The 26,203-nt window shown below is 37.5% G+C and overlaps 1 protein-coding gene across 8 annotated transcripts in view; it reads left to right on the top strand.

Moving 5' to 3' along the window:
- The window catches only part of CASK (calcium/calmodulin dependent serine protein kinase), a 396,439-nt gene that overhangs the window by 144,124 nt on the left and 226,112 nt on the right, over positions 1-26,203 (top strand). For all 8 annotated transcript variants that reach the window (XM_068532540.1, XM_068532538.1, XM_068532536.1 and 5 more), the window contains exon 3: positions 21,169-21,274. In XM_068532540.1, coding sequence (XP_068388641.1) covers positions 21,169-21,274 — 106 coding nt within the window. The remainder of the gene's footprint in view (positions 1-21,168; positions 21,275-26,203) is intronic.

Below are 26,203 nucleotides of genomic sequence, written 5' to 3'. Positions count from 1 at the left end.
TCCTGCTACTTTTAGTCATGGCTGAGAGTAGCCTGTGGGAAGCATGGTGTTGATGGAAACACAGTGATGGATTCATAGTCCTGCACCTGGGATTGTCAGTCAGTCACAATCCCTGGAATAAGAGATTGAGGGTCACATCTTAATAGCTGTCACATTTGGATTTCAGCTTTCTCTGATCTGCTAACTTTGTCCATTTACTTTCTACCATCTGAGATTTTGTTTACTTACCTAGTGTGCTGTTGCCTCCTCTCTCATTCTTAATTTAAATTTATTCATTTTATTTATTTATTTTTGGCTGCATTGAGTATTCGTTGCTGTGCTTCAGCTTTCTCTTTAAGACTTCATGAATATGTTTCTCTATGTTCATCCCAATTGCCACTTGGAAGTCAGTTGCGGCGAGTGGGGGCTACTCTTCGTTGCGGTGCGCGGGCTTCTCATTGTGGTGGCTTCTCTTGTTGTGGAGCACGGGCTCTAGGCACGCCGCCTTTAGAGCACAGGCTCAGTAGTTGTGGCACACGGGCTTAGTTGCTCCGCGGCATGTGGGATCTTCCCGGACCAGGGTTTGAACCCGTGTCCCCTGCATTGGCAGGCAGATTCTTAACCACTGCGCCACCAGGGAAGCCCTCTCATTCTTTTTATCTTTGTGTGTCCATGTCTTTTTAATACGTTTATTGAAATACTAGTTTGGCTTCAAGAGGTAGAAGAGAAATGCATGCATTTAGACCACCGTGTTTAAATGGAATTAATGGTTTATTCACACAGTTGAATTATGATTCCCTAAATCATTATAAGCATTTGTTTATTATATTGTATGAATCTCTGGTTATCCTCTCCTACAATATAGCCCACTGTGGTCACATCATGATCACCATTTGAAACTTTATGGGAGCAACAGGAGCTAAGGATAAAGACATAAGCAGGGGCCTGTTCATTGTGGTTCTCATTCTTTATTGTACAGAAGAATTGTGGGGGAGGAGAGTGAGGGTGGTGCTTGTTAAAAGCACTACTTGGTCTTTGGCCTCTTTCCGCAGTGGGTCCAATCTAGTAGGTATGGGGTATGGGCCAGGGACCTCTTCTTAAAAATAAGTACTGTAGTGATTCTGAAAAGCTCCAAATGGACCAATAAGCCACATCTAAGGGGAATAGAGTTTGAGTGTAGGGTAGGAGACCTATAGTCAGATATGACTGAATTTTAGTTTTAGAAGAAACTTTGACCATAATTTGAGGATGAGATTTGAGGGCTTTTGCAATAACCTGGACAGGATAAATGATGGCCTCAGTTGACTTCCAAGTGGCAATTGGGATGAACATAGAGAAACATATTCATGAAGTCTTAAATAATAGAATCAGATAACCTGGTTAATATTTGAATATCTTCTACATGGGAGGTTTGTCTGTTTTCCCCAATTAATTAATTAATTTATTCAATCTTTTTATCGGTATATTTTTTCAGCTCTTTTTTCTCTCTCCTCTCCTTATGGTATTCCCATTATACATATGTTAGTGTGTTAATGGTGTCTCATATTTCTCTGAGACTCTGTTCATTTTTTCTTCATTCTTTTTTAGTCTGTATTCTTCAGATTGTATAGTCTCTATCAATCTATCTTCAAGTTTGCTGATTCTTCTTCCAGCTCAAAATCTACTTTTGAGCCCCTCTATAAATATTTCATTTTGGTTATTGTACTTTTAACTGTAGAATATAAATTTTGTCCTTTTTTTGTAATTTCTCTTTACTGATATTCTCTATTTAATAAGACATTGTCGTAACATCTTTCTTTAATTCTTTAAACATGAATTTCATTTACTTCTATGAATATATTTATAATAGCTCCTTTGAACTTTTTTGATAAGTCCAACATCTGGGCCCCCTCAAAGGCAGTTTCTATTTTCTACTTTTTTTTTTTTTTAAACATGTACAAGGGTCACACTTTCCTGTCTTTTGTACATCTCAACTTTTTGTTACAGCAGCTCTGGATACCAACACCCCTCCCACACTCCAGGGCTTGTTGTTCTTGTTTGGTTGTTTATTTGTTTAGTGACTTGCCAGTTCAGTGCAACGTCTGATGTCTCTCTTCAGAGGGAGCAGCCTTGAGAATGTGCACAACCTTCCTGACCGTTAGGAATGACTATGGCTTTAATTGGGCTCTCTTTGACACTCTCTTCCCCTGATCTCCCATTAAGATGATCTACCTCTTTTGGCATCACACTGTACTAATCGCTAGTGATTGCTCTATTGTTTTTGACAATGCCTTGTGGTATAACTTGCTCCATATTCCGATCCGTTAAAGTTGAGACCCTTGTCAGGGGAAGGGTTTGCTGGTCTGTGAGGCTTGCCATACACTCCCCTGAGCAGAATCTCTGCTATGGAGCAAGAGCTGGGTGGAAAGGGGAACTCCTCCTCACTGTCTGCTCTACCCAGATCCTCCCTATGGAGCAAGGCTGTACAGGATTTTTTTTTTTTGGAGGAGGGGATGTGAACTGGTGCTCCCTCCTGGCTGCTACTACCACTCAATATGGATCTTCCACATCAAAGCCATTGTTCACCAGATGCTAAGTGTACTTGGACTAGTTCTTCAGCCTAGGGAGTTGAAGGAGATGGGAGCTACCACTGGGCTGCCGAGCCCACCTCTATGGCTCTCCTGCAGCACAGAGCAGTGCAGGAAAGGGGGACTGACTATACTCTTTACCAGCTGCCCCACCTGGATAATCTGTATTTAGCTGGAGTTGGGAGTGGGAAATAAGTGTTGCCATCCAGCTTCTACCACCCACTCAATATAGGCCTTCCACAGCATGGAACTGTGGAAAATGGGATTTGCCGATGTTTACCAGTTGTGAAATCCACCCCAAATAGCTCTTCTATCTCAAGGAGCTGATCTATACACAGCTGCTGAGCCGCTTCGAACAGTTCCTCCTCAGGCAGAGCTATGGGGCCACAGGTGCAGTCCCTATCCTGAATGCCACAGCCTGCCATTGTTCTTATGGAGTTTCTGTAGATTTTATTGAATAAGTGCTTCTCAATTTGTTGTAAGCCTTTTGGTCAATCTCCAGAGACTTTGAATGATTGTTAGTTTTGACCAGCTTAATATATGTCTCTCCACGGGGGAGGTTTCCCTGCGCTCACACAGCCATTCTGGAAGCCCTGCCTAGTCATTGTATTTTTAATGATTCTGCACCTTACAGCAAACTAGTTTTTCAAAGATATAATCAGGTGACTTGAATTGAAAGGACTAAACTGAGAATTTTTTGAAAGGTATTAGGATTTTATTACTGAAATTTGCTCTGATTGAACCTTAATCGAGACTTTATATTTCAGCTTTTAGAAATAATACAAATAGCTTAGCTATAAATTTCATCTTCAGAATTGAGTACTTGTAGACCTAAGAAGCAGTATAGCAGAGTGTTTAGAGCATAGGTACTGGGACCAGACTGCCTGGGTTCAAATCCTTGCTCTGCAGTTCATTAGTTCTGTGAATGAGTTACTTAACTGCTCTCTGCCTCAGATTCCCACATGTGTAAAATGAGTATCATCTACCTCTTAGGGTTGTTGTTAGGGTTAAATGAGTCCACACATCTAAAATACATAGAGTCTGACTCAGAAAATGTTAGGTGATGGTTATTGCTGTTGTTAGACATGTCAAAGGCAAATAATCTTCTCATCTGTGTATTATATTATGAAGACTAATAATATTATTTTCTATAGCCAGAGATCTTGATGATATTATTTGTCTAACTAGCTATAATATGATCTTTAGTGTCCTCTAGTGGAAGAAAATTAGATGTGCTCTTTTCATAAACCTACTTCTTTTGGAATTATGTGATCATTTAACCTAGTAAAATTACTCCTAAATAAATAACCAAAGGCAAGATCCATGTATATAAATGGACTTAAGAAATTGTTAAAATTTACATGGAACTTTAAATCTTAAGAATTCTTTCAAGAGAAGACTTTTTTGGCCATGTAATTTATAATATTAAATAATATAGTACATATACTCTACAGTGACATAGAAATGTTAGACATACATTACTTTTATTTTAAGCCAGTGTACTCAGTAGTGGGAGTACCTTGAAGTTTTTCATTTTAAGTTGTGGTAATACAATATACAGAATAACGTTAGCACCCAGTTATCTGCACATAGATGGCATTTTTTGGTCACTCTCTGAAAATGCTTTAGTCAGTATGTATATGCTACCTGGAGTAGAGTGTCTCAAATTTTGTAGAGGAGCATGTGACGGCTCCTTTACTGTCCCATTTCTTTTTTTTTTTAATTTTTTTAAAAATTTATTTATTTATTTATTTATGGCTGTGTTGGGCCTTCGTTTCTGTGCGAGGGCTTTCTCTAGTTGTGGCAAGCGGGGGCCACTCTTCATCGCGGTGCACGGGCCTCTCACTATCGTGGCCTCTCTTGTTGCGGAGCACAGGCTCCAGACGCGCAGGCTCAGTAATTGTGGCTCGCGGGCCCAGTTGCTCCGCGGCATGTGGGATCTTCCCAGACCAGGGCTCGAACCCGTGTTCCCTGCATTGGCAGGCAGATTCTCAACCACTGCGCCACCAGGGAAGCCCTGTCCCATTTCTTAAAACTCTCTGATTCAGTGATATATGTGTGTGTGTGTGTGTGTGTGTGTGTGTGTGTGTGTGTGTGTGTATATATATATATATGAGACAGAAGACGTAATAGACGTTGGCTGAGTGAGTTCTGTGTGCTTGGTGCTGCCTTCCATCAGGGTTGGCAAGAATATAAATCACCAGCAGTAGTACAGTTTGGGAAATGCTGAAATACTGAGGTGTGTATAGGGGCTGTTGTAAGATCACAGCGGGGTATGCCTACCTCAGCTGGGGAGACTGTTGAGGCGAACTTTAAGGCAAAGTGTGAACAGAATTTTGATGAATGAGTTGGTGTTTTTCAGCAGAGAAGGAAGCATACAGAGTATCAAACAGAGGGAGCAGCATTTTCAAGAGCACAGAGAGCATGGGGGAGGGGGCGGGTGGAGTGGGTGTTGCGGTAGCTGCAGGTAGTTCAGGATGGGGGTCAGGGAGGATTATGGGAGAAGTTAGAAAGGAATGTAATATGTGTGACAGCCTCCCCCCAGAAAAGGAAAAGAAAAAGGTAAACCTAAATTACTTGACTAAGAAGCAGGAGAACTAGGTTCCTTTCTCAATTATGTTGCTAAATAGCTCTGTGGACCCCAGTTAAGTTGTTTGACTTAAAATCATTTTTAGAAGGCTTTCCAAGTGGAGCTGAGGGATTATAACATCTTGGTATATAGAATGGAGAGCAATGAAGTTTTTGGAGTAATATGGTAATACCTGTTTTATTTTATTTTATTTTTTAATAAATTTATTTTTAAAATTTATTATTTTTGGCTGCGTTGGGTCTTTGTTGCTGCGCACAGGCTTTCTCTAGTTGCGGCAAGCGGGGACTATCTACTCTTCGTTGCGATGAGCAGGCTTCTCATTGCAGTGGCTTCTCTTGTTGCGGAACAGGGACTCTAGGCACACGGGCTTCAGTAGTTATGGCACGTGGGCTCAGTAGTTGTGGCTCACGGGCTCTAGAGCTCAGGCTCAGTAGTTGTGGCGCATGGACTTAGTTGCTGCGCGGCACGTGGGATCTTCCCGGACCAGGGCTCGGACCCGTGTCCCCTGCATTGGCAGGCGGATTCTTAACTACTGTGCCACTAGGGAAGTCTGATAATAACTGTTTTAGAATAAAACTATGATGACAGTTTAATGAGTAGAATGAAAAGAAAGAACTGGAGGTAAAGAAACCCATTAGAAGATCTTTGCCGTGATCCAGACAAGAATCCATGAGGGCTGAAGCTAGGCTAAGTGCAGGAAGGGGCAAATTGTTTTGACAGGTGTTGCAGAAATAGAATGGGCAGGTTTGGGCAGCTGCATATAGGAAGTGGGGGAGAAGTAGTAGCTGGTGTGAGGATGACTCCAGGAGTTGTCTAGAAGAATAATGATGCTAGTAGTCAGTAGGTCACACACATGCAGCTATGTGGGTTCTGTTTTACTTTTGTTTTAACCAGTGTCATTATTAGACACTTCAACTATACCTACTTTTTACTTTTTTCCCCCCAAATAATTCTTTGGTCAACTTCAGATTCAGTTCCTTATGAGCTATATTACATGGTTTCCAAAAAAACTGTAGATGAAAAATTTCAAAGTAAAAGTAGGTTTAGAACTATGCAGTAGTGTGGTTTAGTAATTGGGTGCTAACGTTGCCAACTTCTTGGCATCAAACTTGGTTTGATTGCCATTTGGTAAAGGTAGGAAAGAATTATTTCCACCAAAAATGGTCAAAGGGAAAGGAAACAAAACTTACTGTTCACATGCTCTGTGTCATGCACCATGGCAAGCACTTTCACCTACTTTATTAATCATCCAGGGCTAACTACAACCAGTATGGGAGCTATTCTCTTACTTTTTCCATTTTATAGATGAGGAAACTGATGTTTAGAGTTATAACAGCTACTAAGTGATGGAGATAACATTTAAAGACAGGCCTTTTGACTACAGATCTGTTGCTCTGTTATATCATAACTGCCTCCGGACAGAAGAGTGTTAGCATTTGAAAGGATAAGTGCTAGATCTGTGGAAATAGGTGACCAACCATCCCGGTTTGCCTGGGACTGAGGGCAGGTTCTTGGGACACAGAACTTTCAGTGCTACAACTGGAAAGTCCTGGGCAAACTAGGATGTGTTGGTACTCTTTCTGGAAAAGTCACTTACATGAAATAAACCATTATCTAGAATGACCTGAATAAGGAATTGTTTGTATTTGTTTCCCAAAATACTGAGACATGAATTAGGCCTTTTGTTACTAAGTGACAAATGATTAAGTGAAGAGGGATTAAGGCCCTACCTGACTTCCTTCTCTTGTTTTCACCGGCTCTGCCTTGCTGGGATTGCACTAAACTGTATGTGGATCAGATGCTAGAGGCCTCTGTTGCTATCTCAATTTTTAAGGAAACGTTTGTTTTACCCATTCCAAGTCTGATGAAATGGCAAAAGAGCTATTGAGAAAAACATCAAGAAAAAGGTAGATTGATTGTAAATGTACATTCTTTAAAGAGTAAGGAAATACATATTCTGGCATTCAACCTACAACAAATAGGGAAACCCCTTAGCATAAATATAAAGTATATTTATTTTATGTGTGTAAACATTATACTCCAATAAGTAAACAATTTATACTGTTTTGATATCAAGATGGGAAACAGGAAATTGGGCCACATGGAATGTCCCCAAGAGGATGTTCTGTAATTTTTCAAAAAAAGAAGAAAAGCACACTTTGTGATAGTTTCATGCGTTTCACAGAGCTAGGTTTGGGGAAGAAGCTAAAATAATATGAGGGATTTACTTACTTTTTTATCTAAGTAATGGTTATCCTCAAATTGTGCCCATTATACGGGTGTACAAGGAGGCACTAGCTTCTTTGGCTTTCCAGTCTCAACAGTGCTCTTGTGGCCTCCATGAGATGGGTTAGATGATTACCTGTCATGATCTTGATCCTTGGACATCAGTTTCTAGATCAATCCCTTGGGCTTTTCCTTCTCTTAAATTTTACCACAAAATCTTTATCTCTATCACTGTAACAGATTTAGAAAATGGTTTCTGGCCAAATAAGTTAAAAATTGCTGATCTAGAGAGCTTCCACTTTTTCAGATACTTAAGTATGCTACTTCCTGGTTTTGTAGAAAAGATTAAATGAAGATAGTTTATTCTAAGGGTAAAGCAGTGTATTATTTACTTAAAATTTTATTAAAACAAGGAGAAATATGGCCTTTTCAGAATTCCCCATGTTTCCTTAGTCCAGAGTTTCACTGTGTACAGAAAGCATCCTTTCCTCTTTGCCACTTTCAACTACTATCAGTGATTCTACTACTATTCTTTGAAGCTGCTTGATTAGTTTTTTTAAATTAAGATTACAAGGAAACGATTTAAAGGTACACATACCCCTTAGCCATTTGCAGCTATCCATATAAATCTGGATTTGGGCAGTAGACCAACAAAATAAAATATAGAAATAATTTTGGCAGTTGAGGTCATGAGTCTCCAGGGTTATGCATTATCCCGAATTTCAAGTTGTTATTTATCAAAACTATTAGCTAGTTGTTTTTATTGATCCTTTTCAAAATAAGTGTCATACATTTGTACTTAGTTTTTGCTATAAATCTGGTTTTTTTCCTATCATGAGGTTTGTTTACAGAAGGATTCTACTGCTGGGTGCAGGAAACTCATATTATTAAACAAAATTTTTTTATGATACTTATTTCACTATGCCATAGAGAATTTTGGCCTCAGTCATTCTTTTATTTATATATTAAACACTATAAATTGCTTTCTGGGGAGAATTTTGGTCCTGCTGGCAGTATTTCCTCGGCAGGCCCCATTCTGCGGAAAGGAAGTGTGGGAGGAAGTGGTTAGTAAGGAAGCCTGTCCTACCACATATCCTTGTTGAACTCCTCAGTTGGAAATAAGTAAAAATAGAAGGTAAATACAGGTATCCCCTGCTTTGTTGAAAGTTCACGTCACACCACTTTGCTTTTACAAAAGACCTACATTAGTACCTGGTTGCACTACTGAAAAAAAATCTGAAGAGAATTTTTCCTTTTATGAAAAAAGATAATTGCTTCTTCACTTCATGTAATTTTGGCATATAGAAGGTTTCATAGAAACACTCTACTTTCGGGTAGTGGGGGAAACCTGTGTAGATAACATATTTAGGAAAGTGTAAAATACAAGATATGTGAATAACATTTTTTTAGTTAGACATATTAGTTGAATTCCTATCTTACTGCAATAACTTTTTTCTTTTTTAAACTTTATTGAATAAAAATTTATTTAAGTGTACAGTCCAAAGACTTTTAATATATATACAGTGAGGTTTTTTAATTAAAAAATAATTTTTTTATACAGCAGGTTCTTATTAGTTATCCATTTTATACATATTAGTGTTTATATGTCAATCCCAATCTCGCAATTCATCCCACCACCACCACCCCTCCCCCGCCACTTACCCCCCTTGGTGTCCATACGTTTGTTCTCTACATCTGTGTCTCAATTTCTGCCCTGTAAACCGGTTCATCTGTACCATTTTTCTAGGTGCTACATATATGCATTAAAATGCGATATTTGTTTTTCTCTTTCTGACTTACTTCACTCTGTATGACAGTCTCTAGATCCTTCACTCTGTATGACAGTCTCTAGATCCATCCACGTCTCAACAAATGACCCAATTTCGTTCCTTTTTATGGCTGAGTAATATTCCATTGTATATATGTACCACATCTTCTTGATCCATTCGTCTGTCGATGGGCATTCAGGTTGCTTCCATGACCTGGCTATTGTAAATAGTGCTGCAATGAACATTGGGGTGCATATGTCTTTTTGAATTATGGTTTTCTCTGGGTATATGCCCAGTAGTGGGGTTGCTGGGTCATATGGTAATTCTATTTTTAGTTTTTTAAGGAACCTCCATGTTGTTCTCCATAGTGGCTGTATCCATTTACATTCCCACCAACAGTGCAAGAGGGTTCCCTTTTCTCCACACCCTCTCCAGCATTTGTTGTTTGTAGATTTTCTGATGATGCCCATTCTAACTAGTGTGAGGTGATATCTCATGGTAGTTTTGATTTGCATTTCTCTAATAATTAGTGATGTTGAGCAGCTTTTCATGTGCTTCTTGGCCATCTGTATGTCTTCTTTGGAGAAATGTCTGTTTAGGTCTTCTGCCCATTTTTTGATTCGGTTGTTTGTTTTTTTAATATTGAGCTGCATGAGCTGTTTATATATTTTGGAGATTAATCCTTTGTTGATTCATTTGCAAATATTCCCTCCCATTCTGAGGGTTGTCTTTTCGTCTTGTTTGTAGTTTCCTTTGCTTTGCAAAAGCTGTTAAGTTTCATTAGGTCCCATTTGTTTATTTTTGTTTTTATTTCCATTACTCTAGGACGTGGATCAAAAAAGATCTTGCTGTGGTTTATGTCAAAGAGTGTTTTTCCTATGTTTTCCTCTAAGAGTTTTACAGTGTCCAGTCTTACATTTAGGCCTCTAATCCATTTTGAGTTTATTTTTGTGTATGGTGTTAGGGAGTGTTCTAATTTCATTCTTTTACATGTAGCTGTCCAGTTTTCCCAGCACCACGTACTGAAGAGACTATCTTTTCTCCATTGTATATCCTTGCCTCCTTTGTCATAGATTAGTTGACCATAGGTGCGTGGGTTTATCTCTGGGCTTTCTGTCATGTTCCATTGATCTATATTTCTGATTTTGTGCCAGTACCATACTGTCTTGATGACTGTAGCTTTGTAGTATATTCTGAAGTCAGGGAGTCTGATTCCTCCAGCTCCGTTTTTTTCCCTCAAGGCTGCTTTGGCTATTCGGGGTCTTTTGTGTCTCCATATAAATTTTAAGATTTTTTGTTCTAGTTCTGTAAAAAATGCCATTGATAATTTGATAGGGATTGCATTGAATCTGTAGATTGCTTTGGGTAGTATAGTCATTTTCACGATATTGATTCTTCCAATCCAAGAACATGGTATATCTCTCCGTCTGTTTGTGTCATCTTTGATTTCTTTCATCAGTGTCTTATAGTTTTCTGCATACAGGTCTTTTGTCTCCCTAGGTAGGCTTATTCCTAGGTATTTTATTCTGTTTGTTGCAGTGGTTAATGAGAGTGTTTCCTTAATCTCTCTTTCAGATTTTTCATCATTAGTGTATAGGAATGCAAGAGATTTCTGTGCATTAATTTTGTATCCTGCAACTCTACCAAATTCATTGATGAGCTCTAGTAGTTTTCTGATGGCATCTTTAGGATTCTCTATGTATAGTATCATGTCATCTGCAAACAGTGACAGTTTTACTTCTTCTCTTCCAATTTGTATTCCTTTTATTTCTTTTTCTTCTCTGATTGCCGTGGCTGGGACTTCCAAAACTATGCTGAATAATAGTGGTGACAGTGGACATCCTTGTCTTGTTCCTGATCTTAGAGGAAATGCTTTCAGTTTTTCACCATTGAGAATGATGTTTGCTGTGGGTTTGCTGTATATGGCCTTTATTATGTTGAGGTAGGTTCCCTCTGTGCCCACTTTATGAAGAGTTTTTAATCATAAATGGGTGTTGAATTTTGTTGAAAGCTTTTTCTGCATCTATTGAGATGATCATTTGGTTTTTATTCTTCAGTTTGTTAATATGATGTATCACATTGATTGATTGGCGTATATTGAAGAATCCTTGCATCCCTGGGATAACTCCCACTTGATAATGGTGTATGATCCTTTTAATGTGTTGTTGGATTTTGTTTGCTAGTATTTTTTTTAAATTTTATTTATTTATTTATTTATTTATTTATTTATTTATGGCTGTGTTGGGTCTTCATTTCTGTGCGAGGGCTTTCTCTAGTTGCGGCAAGTGGGGGCCACTCTTCATCGCGGTGCCCAGGCCTCTCACTATCGCAGCCTCTCTTGTTGCGGAGCACTGGCTCCAGACGTGCAGGCTCAGCAACTGTGGCTCACGGGCCTAGTCGCTCCGCGGCATGTGGGATTTTCCCAGACCAGGGCTCGAACCCGTGTCCCCTGCATTGGCAGGCAGATTCTCAACCACTGCGCCACCAGGGAAGCACTGTTTGCTCGTATTTTGTTGAGGATTTTTGCATCTGTATTCATCAGTCATATTGGTCTGTAATTTTCTTTTTTTGTAGTGTCTTTGTCTGGTTTTGGTGTCAGGGTGATGTTGACCTCACAGAATGAGTTTGGGAGTGTTCCTTCCTCTACAATTTTTTGGAAGAGTTTGAGAAGGATGGGTGTTAGCTCTTCTCTAAATAATAGAATTCACCTGTGAAGCCGTCTGGTCCTGGCCTTTTGTTTGTTGGAAGATTTTAAATCACAGTTTCAATTTCATTACTTGTGATTGGTGTGTTCATATTTTCTCTTTCTTCCTGGTTCAGTCTTGGAAGTTTATACCTTTCAAGACTTTGTGCATTTCTTCCAGGTTGTCCATTTTATTGGCATAGATTTGCTTGTAGTAGTCTCTTAGGATGCTTTGTATTTCTGTGGTGTCTGTTGTAACTTCTCCTTTTTCATTTCTAATTTTACTGATTTGACTCCTCTCACTCTTTTTCTAGATGAGTCTGGCTAAAGGTTTATCTATTTTATTTATCTTCTCAAAGAACCAGCTTTTAGTTTTATTGATCTTTGCTCTTGTTTTCTTTGTTTCTATTTCATTTATTTCTGCTCTGATCTTTATGATTTCTCTCCTTCTGCTAACTTTGGGTTTTGTTTGTTCTTCTTTCTCCAGTTCCTTTAGGTGTAAGGTTAGATTGTTTATTTGAGATTTTTCTTGTTTCCTGAGGTAGGCTTGTATGGCTATAAACTTCCCGCTTAGAACTGCTTTTGCTGCATCCCATAGGTTTTGGGTTGTCATGTTTTCATTGTCATTTGTCTCTAGGTATTTTTTGATTTCCCCTTTGATTTCTTCAGTGATCTCTTGGTTATTTAGTAATATATTGTGTAGCCTCCATGTGTTTCTGTTTTTTACGGTTTTTTCCCTGTAATTCATTTTTAATCTCATAGTATTGTGGTCAGAAAAGATGCTTGATACAATTTCAATTTTCTTAAATTTACTGAGGCTTGATTTGTGACCCATGGTGTGATCTGTCCTGGAGAATATTCCCTGTGCACTTGAGAAGAAAGTGTAATCTGCTGTTTTTGGATAGAATGTCCTATAAATATCAGTTAAATCTCTCTGGTCTATTGTGTCATTTAAGGTTTGTGTTTCCTTATTAATTTTCTTTTTGGATGATCTGTCCATTGGTGTAAGTGAGGTGTTAAAGTCCCCCACTATTACTGTGTTACTGTCATTTTCCTCTTTTATAGCTGTTAGCAGTTGCCTTATGTATTGAGGTATTCCTATGTTTGGTGCATATATATTTATAATTGTTATATCTTCTTCTTTGATTGATCCCTTGCTCATTACGTAGTGTCCTTCCATGTGTCTTGTAACATTCTTTATTTTAAAGTCTATTTTATCTGATATGAGTATTGCTATTCTAGCTTTCTTTTGATTTCCATTTGCATGGAATATCTTTTTCCATCCCATCACTTTCAGTCTGTATGTGTCCCTAGGTCTGAAGTGGGTCTCTTGTAGACAGCATATATATGGGTCTTGTTTTTGTATCCATTCAATGAGCCTTTGTCTTTTGGTTGGAGCATTTAATCCATTCACGTTTAAGGTAATTATCGATATGTACGTTCCTATGACCATTTTCTTTATTGTAATGGGTTTAATTTTATACGTCCTTTTCTTCTCTTGTGTTTCCCCCTTAGAGAAGTTCCTTTAGCATTTATTGTAGAGCTGGTTTGGTGGTGCTGAATTCTCTTAGCTTTTGCTTGTCTGTAAAGCTTTTGATTTCTGCATCGAATCTGAATCAGATCCTTGCTGGGGAGAGTAATCTTGGTTGTAGGTTCTTCCCTTTTATCACTTTAAATATGTCATGCCACTCCCTCCTGGCTTGTAGAGTTTCTGCTGAGAAATCAGCTGTTGACCTTATGGGAGTTCCCTTGTATGTTATTTGTTGTTTTTCCCTTGTTGCTTTCAATAATTTTTCTATGTCTTTAATTTTTGTCAATTTGATTACTATGTGTCTCAGCGTGTTTTTCCTTGGGTTTACCCTGCCTGGGACTCTCTGCGCTTCCTGGACTTGGGTGGCTGTTTCTTTTCCCATGTTAGGGAAGTTTTTGACTATAATCTCTTGAAATATTTTCTCGGGTCCTTTCTCTCTCTCTTCTCCTTCTGGGACCCCTATAATGCAAATGTTGTTGTGTTTAATGTTGTCCCAGAGGTCTCTTAGGCTGTCTTCATTTCTTTTCATTCTTTTTTCTTTATTGTGTTCCGCAGCAGTGAATTCCACCATTCTGTCTTCAGGTTACTTATCTGTTCTTCTGCCTCAGTTATTCTGCTATTGATTCCTTCTAGTGTATTTGTCATTTCAGTTATTGTATTGTTCATCTCTGTTTGTTTGTTCTTTAATTCTTCTAAATGTTTGTTCTTTAATTCTTCTAGGTCTTTGTTAAACATTTCTTGCATCTTCTCAATCTTTGCCTCCATTCTTTTTCTGAGGTCCTGGATCATCTTCACTATCATTATTCTGAATTGTTTTTCTGGAAGGTTGCCTATCTCCATTTCATTTAGTTGTTTTTGGGGGGGGGGGTTATCTTGTTCCTTCATCTGGTACAAAGCCCTCTGCCTTTTCATCTTGTCTGTCTTTCTGTGAATGTGCCACAGTGAGTTTAAATATATACATTCTATCATCCCACAAAGTTCCTTCAGCTCCGAACATATACTTCTTTTTTAAGACTTTAATATTGAAAAGCAATTGAGGTATAAACTGATATACCTCCAATTTTCTTTTATAAAGTTAGGAGTACCATTTTGAAATAGTTGTCTGGGTTTTATAAGAGTAAAATGCCCCCATCTTTCTCCCTTTTTGTAAAACTCTTTTGGTTTACATTTCCCAAAATGAACAGCAACCCAGGAATTGTACCTTCTAGAGGTGTTTAGGACATTGTATTTCTACTTTTATCATGTGCAAAATATGATGTTAATAATGGTCCTTCATATATTTGAGAAAAACTCTAATGCTGGAACTTTATGTGGTTTGGATTTCAGTCATCTCTGCCTTTTTCCTTTATCCATGTAATTAACATCTTTCTATTTTTATTAGTTGAGTTCAGAACAGATTCTCACCAAATTCATGGTTGAGTAACTCCTTGAATAGATGACTCAGAGTTATATCTTGTAAGAGACAAGTGATCTGGTTTTATTTTAACCTAACGTTGGCTCTTATGTAAGATAGTTTTGAAGCACATGTTCTTATTTCAGGACATTTTAACACCTCAGAAGATAAATATTATAAAGATCATTGAATAGGTCACCTGTAATCTTTATTAATATCTAATTAATAAGCTAAATGTATTATAGTACTTCAATATTGATTAAGAATGACCTGGAGTTGTTTTAAATGTAAGTCCCTAGGAAATAAATGACACTTTAGATAATTATTTACCAAACTCATCCTAATGAAGAGTGAGAAGGAAGACAAGTAGTCCTTACAGCAGTTGGCTTTATTATAATTTCCTGCTGATAGTTGTTGACAGTACATCAAATATAGTGTTGAATTTAGTTTAAATTTGGTATTCAACTGGGCAGGCTGCTTTAATAAATTTATTACACTTATGAGAACTGTAAATTCTTTGGGAAATATATTACCAAAACCCCATTAATTTATAAATGCTTAATGTAGTCAAGATTGATTTGTAACTAATATATTTGCCTATTTAAGAACAATTTACATCGGTCAAACATCCTCAATTAATGGTATGCTCCTTCTTTTCTTTATCCACCTGACAGATGAGATTTTAGGCCATAAGATTGTATTAAATGGACAAGAATTCAAAGAAATTAGAAGCTGCTTGGATTTCTGTTTGTATGTGAAAAAAGATAATAAAATGTGCTAGTAAAATGTGTAAAAGATCAAAGAAATAATGACTTTCCCATTAACCCAGATTGGTGTGGTGCCCTGTCTGGGCCTCTGGTCATCCACTAGTTGAGAAGGTCAACTTTCTTGATTTATAGGAAGATGGCCTCATTAAAGCCAACCTGACCTGTATTATTGCCAAAGGCAGCTGGGATCTTTAGTCTTCAAATTGGTTGTTAGATAAAGGTTGAGCTCAGCAGCAGAATTTGACTTGGCTGCTATAATCCTTCCAAAGTTCTGCTTGGATCCCTTTCTTAAAATATCACATGGTCATTAATTTCAGCACACCAAGGAAAAAATGTTGAATCAATAATGACTTTCATTTAGCTATTTTGTTATTAATATTGATTCAGATGAACACATTAATACTTGTCCTAATTATTTTATGACTAGATTGGAACATTCTTTATGTGCATTTGGAGCCTGGGTCAGCTCTTAGTGCATTTTAACTATTGAGTTTCTAACAGAAAGTGGAAGTTCTTTGGAAACAAGTGAGAATACTTATATGTTTATTAGTAAAAAAAATCAGTGTCTAATTTCTGATTATCACTGGTGACAGTGCAGCTGAAATATGCTGGTTCTGTAGCAGTCTTGATAGCTTGTCACCCAAGTCAGTGTTACCACATTAACACTGTTATATGATTGGATCTTAAGGGCACATATAAAAACTATAGCCCCAGGAGCCATTGTGGTATCATGTAGAGAGCACTGGACTTCAGTTATTAGCTCTGCTTCCTCTACTTACTACTTGTGTGATCTCAACCGCTTATGTATCTCACTGAACCCAGGGCCTCAGTTTCTTCCCTTGTAAAGTGAAACTAGATATACTTACAGGGTTATTATAATTATTAAATGAGGACTTACAGAGGGACACTTAAAATCCCAGATATTGTGCTGCATAGTCTAAGGTCATTCAATAAATTTTGAAGGGTCCAAAGGGCTGCTATACAGTGGATGTTGACTACCCTTTTTGTGTTTGGTAGATTAAGCAAGATAAAACGATTAAAAACTACCAAACAAGTAAAGGATTTAGATTAACAATAGTGAAGAAATTCCAGATTTAGTTATTAAGTGATGGATTTGGGTTATTAAAAGCTGTAGAGTTTACTTCTATGGAAGTGCTTTTTAAAAACACATCTGTTTGGAAATAGACTTACAGACATAGAAAACAAACTTATGGTTACCAGAGGGGGTAACAGCGGGTACGGGGGGAAGAGATAAATTAGGAGTTTGGGATTAACATGTACACACTACTATATATAAAATAGATAAATAACAAGGACCTACTGTTTAGCACAGGGAACTATATTCAATATCTTCTAATAACCTATAATGGAAAAGAATCTGAAAGAGAATATATATATGTATATATTTATAACTGAATCACTTTTGCTGTACACCTGAGACTAACACAACACTGTAAATTAACTATACTTCACTTTTTAAAAAAATGGTTTAAAAAATCTGTTTAGATTCTTTTTGGAATGACTGAATGACTTTACAGATAGTTGTATAAGAAACACAGAAGAACTCACAATTAAGAGGATAATAATTAAAGCAAGTCAATTTATCCAGAGCTGCACCATTCTAATTTGGTAGCCAGTAGCCACATGTGGCTACTGAGCACTTGAAATACAACTGCTCCCAACTGAGATGTGCTATAAGTATAAAACACACTGGAGCTCAAAGACTTAGTACAAAAAGAGAATGTAACATATTTCATTAATGCTTTTTAATGTGACTATATGTTGAAATAATAATACTTTGGGTATATTGGATTGCATAAAATATGTTAAAATAAATTTCACCTGTTTCTTTTTACTTTCTAATGTGGCTACTGAAAAAATTTTAATTGTATATGTGGTTTGCATTATATTTCTGTTGGATGATGCTGAACTAAATCCTTACTGAATGATTCTGTGAAAGCTGACTCTTAAATTTGACCTTTAAAGCTCAGATATTAAGGATGAGATTGTTGCTCCAATGCTAAGAATGTCAGAAAGCATTCCTTTCCTCAGTCACATTTGTAAATACCCAACTTATTTTTGACCCCATGGTCAAATTAGCTTGCTACAGAATCGTGGCACTCTGAAAGTGGCATCTGACTTTTAAAAGGTAGCATGAAAAATTCTCCTATTCCAAGAACAACTAATAGTAAAATGAATAATAAATGCTTTTCAGGAAAATTCTTTTTAAAACAGACTGTCTGAAACAGCTTTCCTAACTCTCCCTCATTTGAGGGGCAGACTGAAAGGTAGACCCTGGAGGACATAGTTGTTCTACTGTTGTTGGACAGCTCGAACTTCTTAGGAAACTGGTAGGAGTAGTAGTTCTCATGCCATATAGTGTGTTGATTCAACTGAAGTGTGTTTCTCCAATTTTGATCAGAAGATCAAATATTACTTTCCATATTACTAGTGCCCCTTTTAAAAGAAAATAAATTGATGAAATATAGGCACATAGTTAAATATAGGGGCACTAAACATAGAAGTAGATTATTTTGTAAATCTTTAAAAATTTCCCTGCAAAATTACAAAATGAAAAAGTACAAGGAAGAGTGGAGGAGTTACCAGTCACTATAGATAAAGTAGAACTTCAAAACAGCCATGGTAACTGTGGGTCAGGTGACTCATAGGAATGTTCTGAGCTAGTATCTATAAGCAGCCAGATAATCACAATTTCAAATCATATTATTATATTATCACCTACTTTCGAATTCCTTCCTAGTCTGCTTCATGAGATGATTTGTAGGAAAATACGTTTTTAGTTTGCTATATCAGCAAGAAGTTAATAGCAGTTAATACATACATCTTTAATTCACATTCACATCTAAAACAAACATTTTGAGCTTAACATTCTTGGAATCTATAGTTTGAATGCATATATGGTGCATTCATGTTTTGTAAACTGTGATTTTCTATTTGTGCTATTTAATACACCCATATAATTGATACCTGAATTATGGAAAATGGTGCCACAGCTATCCTAGATGTAGGCCATCTTTTGCATCATTGCCCTTATAAGTTCAAGCACATTTTTATGTTGTTAGTTTTGTGCTATTCAATCAGTGTTCAGATTTTAGTCCCTGAAATGTCAGATCTGGTGATATTTAAATTGTTTTAATCTTTGAAGGCAGGGTCCCCAGCAATCCTTCCTTCATTTTGAGCGTGGGTAAAATGATAAGAGACTAGACCAGGAGCATGTTCAGCTGTATACCAAGCAGACATGTGCGTGTCAAAGAGAGGGGTCTTTAGAGCATCCGTTTCTACTTATGATTTTTCAGTATGACAAATGTGGCACATGACAAATGGTGAATATGCGGGTTGAAACACACTGTAGCTACATGAAAGGGGCAAAATTTAAAATAAACTGAAAAGAGAAGAAAAGACCAGTTTTCGCTGTGGCAAACACTAAATCTCTATTTACTTCTTGACTCCAGTGTCAGAGCACTGAATTAAAATCAGACATTTAGCAGAATAGGAAGGAATGGAAAGAGAGAAACTAAGGTGAAAACAGAAGATATGAAAAGGGTGACTTCCAGTAAAACGAGAAGCTGGAGATAAACATTAAAATGAGTACTAAAACTCCTAAGCTTTTCATAGAATCAGAAGGCAGAACAATCTTAAAGGGAGAGAAAAAACTGTGCAGGCATCTGAGTTATGTCGTCTGGCTTTTCAGCCTGGTCCTCCAGCGCGCTTGTCAAAAGCCTTCCCCATAGTTATGACTTCCCAGCGCAAAAGCCACACCTATTCACACCTCTCCTCTCCTGGAGGTGGAGACCATGTTTCATGTGTCTCTCATTTCTTCCTTCACAATGAACACTGAGCCACCTTAACCCCCTCAGCCCCACAGTGCTGCACTCAACACAGTCCTTTCACATCCATTCTCTCATTTGAATCTTGCCGCTGCCCTCTGAAGTTGTAGACTGTGTAGGTCCTGCATGACCTATCACGTCCCCCATTTCATTTGCCATAAGGAAGGCATTTTGTAGAGGTTAGCAGTCAGCTGGCAAGTAGTAGTGACAGGGGCTGGACTGGCACCAAGTTTTCCGACTCCAGATCCTATGGGATTTTCATCACTGCCACTTACAAACACACAGTGTTCTCTTTGAAACAACTGCAAAAACAGACAAACAAATCAAACCTTCTTTGACCCTGCTATTCCTTCCTTATTACCAGGATCATGTCTAAACACACCATGGCATCGTGGAAGGACTGACTTTGGAGTTAGACAGGCCAGGGCTCAAAACCTACCCCTTGTAATAGCTATGTGATCTTGAACAAGTTTCAAAGTCTCAGTTTCCTCATCTGTAAAATACCTACCTCACAGGCTTGTTGGGACATTAAATGACAATGACCATATTAAGTACTTAGACCAGTGAGAGATACAATAAATCTAAATTTATTATATAATTGTTGTCTGCATCCTGACTTTGAACCTGACCTCTCCACAGAATTTGATCTTAGAACATTTATGGTCTTTTCTGGTTGAATCTTACAGCCTTTTCTCAGCCTTCTCCAACTACTTATGCCTTAATTCTCCTTATTTCCTTGACTTTCTTAATATTGTATTATTGATTCTTCCTTTTCTGGTGGCTTCTCTTTTGTCATATTTACTGACTTCTTTTCCTCACCTATACCTTGTGTAAATTTTCTAAGGTTCCTTCTGCAGCCATTGCTCTTGTTGACAAGACTAAGTTGGATTAGCAAATCAGAGAGGAGATAATGTTATCTCTTCTGCTTTGTGCAATATATCCTTAACCTTCCTTCTTTACCTGTCTCCCTTCTACTTCCAAATATAAAAATGTCTCATTGGATTTTATTCATTGTCGAGCAGGTAAAACTCCAGCACTGTTAACACAGGAAGGCTTTAATTATCTCGTTCCATGTAGACATGGCAAGTGATACCTATGCCTAAACTATTTTTGTGTGATGGTGATGATGATGATGATAATGGTGATGAGCATGACAATGAGGATATTAACACTTTTATTTTCCAAATAGTATTGTGTAACCTACACAGTAGTCTTACCTACATTATCTGAATTTGTTCTTGAAAATAACACTGTGGGTAGTGTCCTGAATTATCCAGCACATTTTATAGATGATGTAAAAAAAATTCTGACTTTGACGTTGGGAGTAGTGCCTTTTCTGTTTAACCATACTATTTTTTTGCCCCCTATTCCATGTAACTTCCCTGATGTGTGTCTATAAATGCTAGATTTTAGGCTAAAGAATAAACATCATATTCTTAGGCAATTTAGGGAAAATTAAGAAAAAGAAGTAAAATTCAAGACAGCAAATTGAGTTACTTATTAGCTGATCAAGAAAGAGTTATAAATTTTGAAACCTGTTTACAAGAGTTTGAGGAAAGTATTTGTGCTATTTACATTTCTTATTAATAAGAGCTGACTCTGTAATGTATATAGATTTAAGCTGGCAAGAGATACGAACAAGTTATATTGTCAAAGATTTTAAAGGGCAAAAAGTTAAGCTTAGCTTGAATGGGGGATTTCATCTCTATAGTTAGAGAAGTCTTCATGTTACCATAGATCACATCCATTCATTCATCATTCACTCTGATTGTCTTTTGATCCTACCTAACAAAATGTTATGTGTTTGTTTTGCAGATCTAAAGCGGGAAGCCAGTATCTGTCATATGCTGAAACATCCCCACATTGTAGAGTTATTGGAGACATATAGCTCAGATGGAATGCTTTACATGGTTTTTGAATTGTGAGTGTACATTCTCTTTTCCGAAGGGGCTGAAGTGTTTTTTTGTTTGTTTGTTTTAGGGTTAAAGTTTTAAGCAGTGTTGATCTTAGATGATGCTGACACTTTTCTCTTAAAATTTAAAAATACTTGTGAACTCATCTGTTTAGAAAGACCTAAAGTAAAAAGAATAAAAGGAATATCTCATCTTAAGGTTCCCAATGGCTAAGGAAGCAAAAGTTGGGCATATTCAGTTACCCTCACAGTTTTGGTCTACTTCAGAGAAGAGGAAATAGAGTTCAGAGGAATAGGAGGTCCCAAAATATAAAATTCTGACTACAGGAGTCTTAGTGAAAAGGATTGGGATGGGAGTAGAGGCCTCCATGTAGCCAGCCTCTCTAGCAACTAAAAACAAGTAATAACAGACTTAACTTCCTCTTTTGATATAATCACCATATTGGCATATGAAGGAAATTCTGTAGACAACCATATATCTTGATTTTAGTAAGCCACTCGACATGTTTCTCACAAAATTTTTGTCAATAAGGTGGAGGAATGTGAGCTAAGGATAGTATAATTGGGTAGTTTCATAGCTGGTTGGATGATTGTGTCCAAAGAGATTGTATAAAGCCTTATGGGATGGCATACTATTCTGTTCAAAATTGTAATCAGTGACTTTGATTAGGGTCTCTCACAAGGTGGTAATCAAGGCGTTGGCCAGGGCTGAAGTCATTTTAAGGCTCCGCTGGGGATGGATCTGCTTCCAAGCTCACTCACATGGTTGTTGGAAGCACACTATCAGACTGAGGGCCTTAGTTCCTCATGTGCTGTTGGCCCAAGACCTCCCTAGGTTCCTTGTCACTGGGCTTCTCTGTAGAGCAGCTCCATGGCAGCTGGCTTCATCAGGGCCAGCAAGCAAGAGCACAAGAGTAGGAACAAGACAGAAGTCAGTCTTGTAACCTAATCTCTGAAATCACACACCATCACTTCTGCCATATTCTGTTAGTTAGAAATAAGTCACTAGATCCAGTCCACACACAAGGGGAAGGGATTACACAAGGATGTGAAGACCTGGAGGTGGTGATCACTGGGAGCCTTGTTAGAAGCTGCCCCCTACAGAGGGCTAGCTTAATACGTTGAATATCTAGACCAAATTTTAAAATATTTTACAAGTTTGTAGCAAAGGAGCTGAAACAAAGAAGGTGAAATTTAAGACCAGTTAATGTAAACTCATTCATTCACATATATAAGTGCAAGATCACTATGAACTTAATTGTAACTGCTTATGTGAAAAAGATGTAAACAATTTAGTTTGTTGTTGCAACAGCTTTAAAAGCCTTGAATGGAACCTTCAGATACCTTAATTAGAAGTGTATGGTATTCAGAACCAAGCCATAGGCCCAGTGTGTTGTGTATTGCTCATTCTCCCTGGAGTGTTCCTAATAAGCAGGACACTGGCATGCTTCCAGAAGGGGATAGCCAGAGTGGGAAAGAGCCTAGAAATTCTGTCATAGAGTCACGACCTTCAAAATCTTTGTCAGCAATCCTGCTAAAAGATGTTTGAAAACTGTGTACCTCTACAAATATCTTTCAGTTGATATATACAAACTCTTATTGTAAGGATGTAATTTTTAGTGTTTTGTATATTTTTAAAAATATATTTTCTTCAAAAATCTCGAGCTGTACCTTTATCTCATTCAATTTATGGAAAATGTCTGCTATGTGACCTAAATTGCAAAGCTAGTCATCATTGTCAAACTAGTCAGCCAAATCAGACTTGCTTTCTGTCAGAAAAAAATCTGACTTCATTTTTCAAATAAAATTAAAGTGTTAATAGACATCACTGTGACAATCATCTTACTATTGATTTCTAATTCTAAACTAGATAAGGTTTTGCCGTGAATATATTGTCTGCATGAAATAAGGTGGCTCTTCGCTTCCTTCTCAAAGCTGTTTTGCTCTCACAGATGGCTCCCTCCCTCAGTAGCTTTGCATTCCCCCATTGTCTTCTTGAAACTAGGCAGGCTTTTCAGGATGGGTGAGTGGTTTGTCTTTTGAGATGGGTTCCTTCGAGTGGAGATACAGAAGAGAACTCAGCAGACCACAGACTTGTTTTCAGACAGACCAAATTATGGCAAATGTAGATATGGCTTAAATGCCTTAAAAATATCCTAATACACGTATCCCCTGGAAGGGCTTTGAGTACTCCCAGAGATACCCAAGTCCCACTTTGAAGACCACGTGGCATGGAAGAGCTATTGAAAAGTTGGGGAGACTTTAGTTACCCAAGAATCTATTGGTTTTCTTTTACTGCTGTAAGAGTCCCCAGATCAGAAGCCCATGGCAGATCATAATGGATGTCTTTAGTTCTTTGAAATATCGTCAAGTGTAAGAGGATTATGTGTTTATTCAGTGTAGGGTGAGGAGCTGTAACTAGAATCAACAGGTGGCAGGTATGAATGAAGTGGCTGTCCACGAATGTAGCGGCTGTCTCACAGAGTCTGCTGTTCCTCACTAGAAATGCTCAAGCTAAAGCTGGATCCATCCAAAGGTCCTGGAGAAAAGGTTTTAATTTTGGACTAGAGAGAGCCTCTAACGTCCCTTCCAATTTTACGATGTTATAATTATTTTCATTTTATTCTTTATTCAAGAAATCTGTTTCTGTCCATATTTTTATTCACTGAGAAAACTAAAAACCAGATTTTGCCATATACTATAAAGTAGTGAGCACAGAAAGCCAAATTTAAAAATTTACCTAAATTTCACATTTGCTGTCTGTTTCAAAGGGGTCTAAGTGACAGTATAGTAGAGAGAAGATGATCCTTGGTGTCATAAAACTTGGATTCGTATCCCACCTCTGTCACTTTTACTAATTATGTGACTTTGGCCATAATCTCTTAACTTTAAAATCTTCATAAGATTATGAAAACAAGATGAGAGAACTGTGTGAATTCACCTTATAAAGTGGTGACTTGCTCTACAATGATAACGTATTGTTTCCAGTGGATTTAACAGCTTAGTTTTAGTTTCTCAATGTTGAATTATATGGGATTTTTTATATAGCTAATTTTGTATGATTCAGTTGTGATTGGAATAATTCATTGATGGCTATATATGGAGAATAAGACCTCATTAAAGTTGCATATTTACCAGCCCCCTAATCTCACTGTTAACCCAAATCACTAGAACATGGCTTCCTAGTTTTTAACCTTTTATTTTGGAAATTTTCAAATAAAAGAAAATAGTATAATGAACTTCAGTGTACCTGTCACTGAGCTTCAATAGTTATCAATACTTTGCCATTCTTGTTCTATCTATCCTTTACTGTTGTCTTTTTTTTTTCTTGGCAATTTCTAAAGCAATATTTCACCTATAAATACTCCTGTTTGTATTTATAAGGACTCTGTGTGTGTGTGTGTGTGTGTGTGTGTGTGTGTGTGTGTATATAAAATACTATTGTTATATCTAGTAAAATCAACAATAACTCCTTAGTGTCATGTCATAGTCAGTTAATGTTGCTTCCCCTGATTGAACATGAATTTTTTAAAAATTAATTTATTAATTAATTTATTTATTTTTGGCTGTGTTGGGTCTTTGTTTCTGTGCGAGGGCTTTCTCTAGTTGCGGCAAGCGGGGGCCACTCTTCATCGCGGTGCGCGGGCCTCTCACTATCGTGGCCTCTCCTGTTGCGGAGCACAGGCTCCAGACGCGCAGGCTCAGTAGTTGTGGCTCACGGGCCTAGTTGCTCCGCGGCATGTGGGATCTTCCCAGACCAGGGCTCGAACCCGTGTCCCCTGCATTAGCAGGCAGATTCTCAACCACTGCGCCACCAGGGAAGCCCAAACATGAATTTTTAAAGGACCTATTTCTCAATTTAGAATTGTTTTATTTGCTCTAGGAATCTGGAAGTAGATTATAAATTCACAGTTAAAATAGTTATTTCTCAAAAGGGCTAGAAACAATATAGAAATATAAAATTGTTCTTTTGTATCATCCTTTTTTGTAAATTTACCTTGACAGTTGTCCTTGCCCTGTTTTTTGCATTCCCTTTGATTTCCTCAGTTTAAAACAAATGAACAAACCCAAACCATACATTACTGTAAGATTTAAAGTCCTGTAGATCAAAGAGCAAAGCAGTAAGTTTGTGCATGTCTCCACCTACTGGCTAGGTAAGAGATTGCTTACATAGCTACAGTGTAGACAAGGCTACACCAGAATTTTTCTGGAAATAGATCTAATGACCCCTGGTATTCAGGGTCTCATTGCTCAGGTTATGGGTTATCTGGATCCTTTCCACAGTTTTCTGACATGACACCAATACAGAGTAGACAGGAAATGGAAAGCAAATGAGATAAGGTCAGTTGACTTTGCTATTTGTTGGCTGCTTGGAAATAGCTCTGATAATTTTGATGGAGAAAAGGCTAGACCAAACAATATATTTGGGTTATCAGTGAGTTTCTTATTATGGTATCCATATCTTTCTTTGCCACAGACTATCTATAACCAACTCTCCCTTTTCTTCCCTAAACTGAAGTCATGAAATTATATGGCTCAATCTTGTTGTTTATCATGTTAGCAAATCCTTAGAACTAGTTGATACAAATGATTTATAAGTTTAAAGCATACTCAAATACAGAGACAGAACCAAAATTTTAGCACTGGAAAAGATTAGAGCAGTAGATTTCAAAATTTAGCATTGGAAAATCCTGAGTAGAGCTCGTTAAACCAGCATGTACCCAGGCCCCACCCCCTAGATATTCAGTTTCAACAAATGTGGGTCCTGAAGTGAGAGGTCAAGAGATGATTGACCTTTAAAGTAGGGGTAATACTATTTCGAGACTATGTTGTCATTTTTCCCAACACACTCAGTAGTTTGTTACAAATCTGCATGTGTTTATACTATATCTATTGCTTTGGGATTATACTTAAATTAGGATTTGTCTGTAGCACTTT

Source organism: Eschrichtius robustus, chromosome X (assembly GCF_028021215.1).
Source record: "Eschrichtius robustus isolate mEscRob2 chromosome X, mEscRob2.pri, whole genome shotgun sequence".
In the NCBI taxonomy this organism is placed as follows: domain Eukaryota; kingdom Metazoa; phylum Chordata; class Mammalia; order Artiodactyla; family Eschrichtiidae; genus Eschrichtius; species Eschrichtius robustus.
Note: the sequence above shows the minus strand (reverse complement) of the source record. Positions and strands in the feature narration are given on the sequence as shown.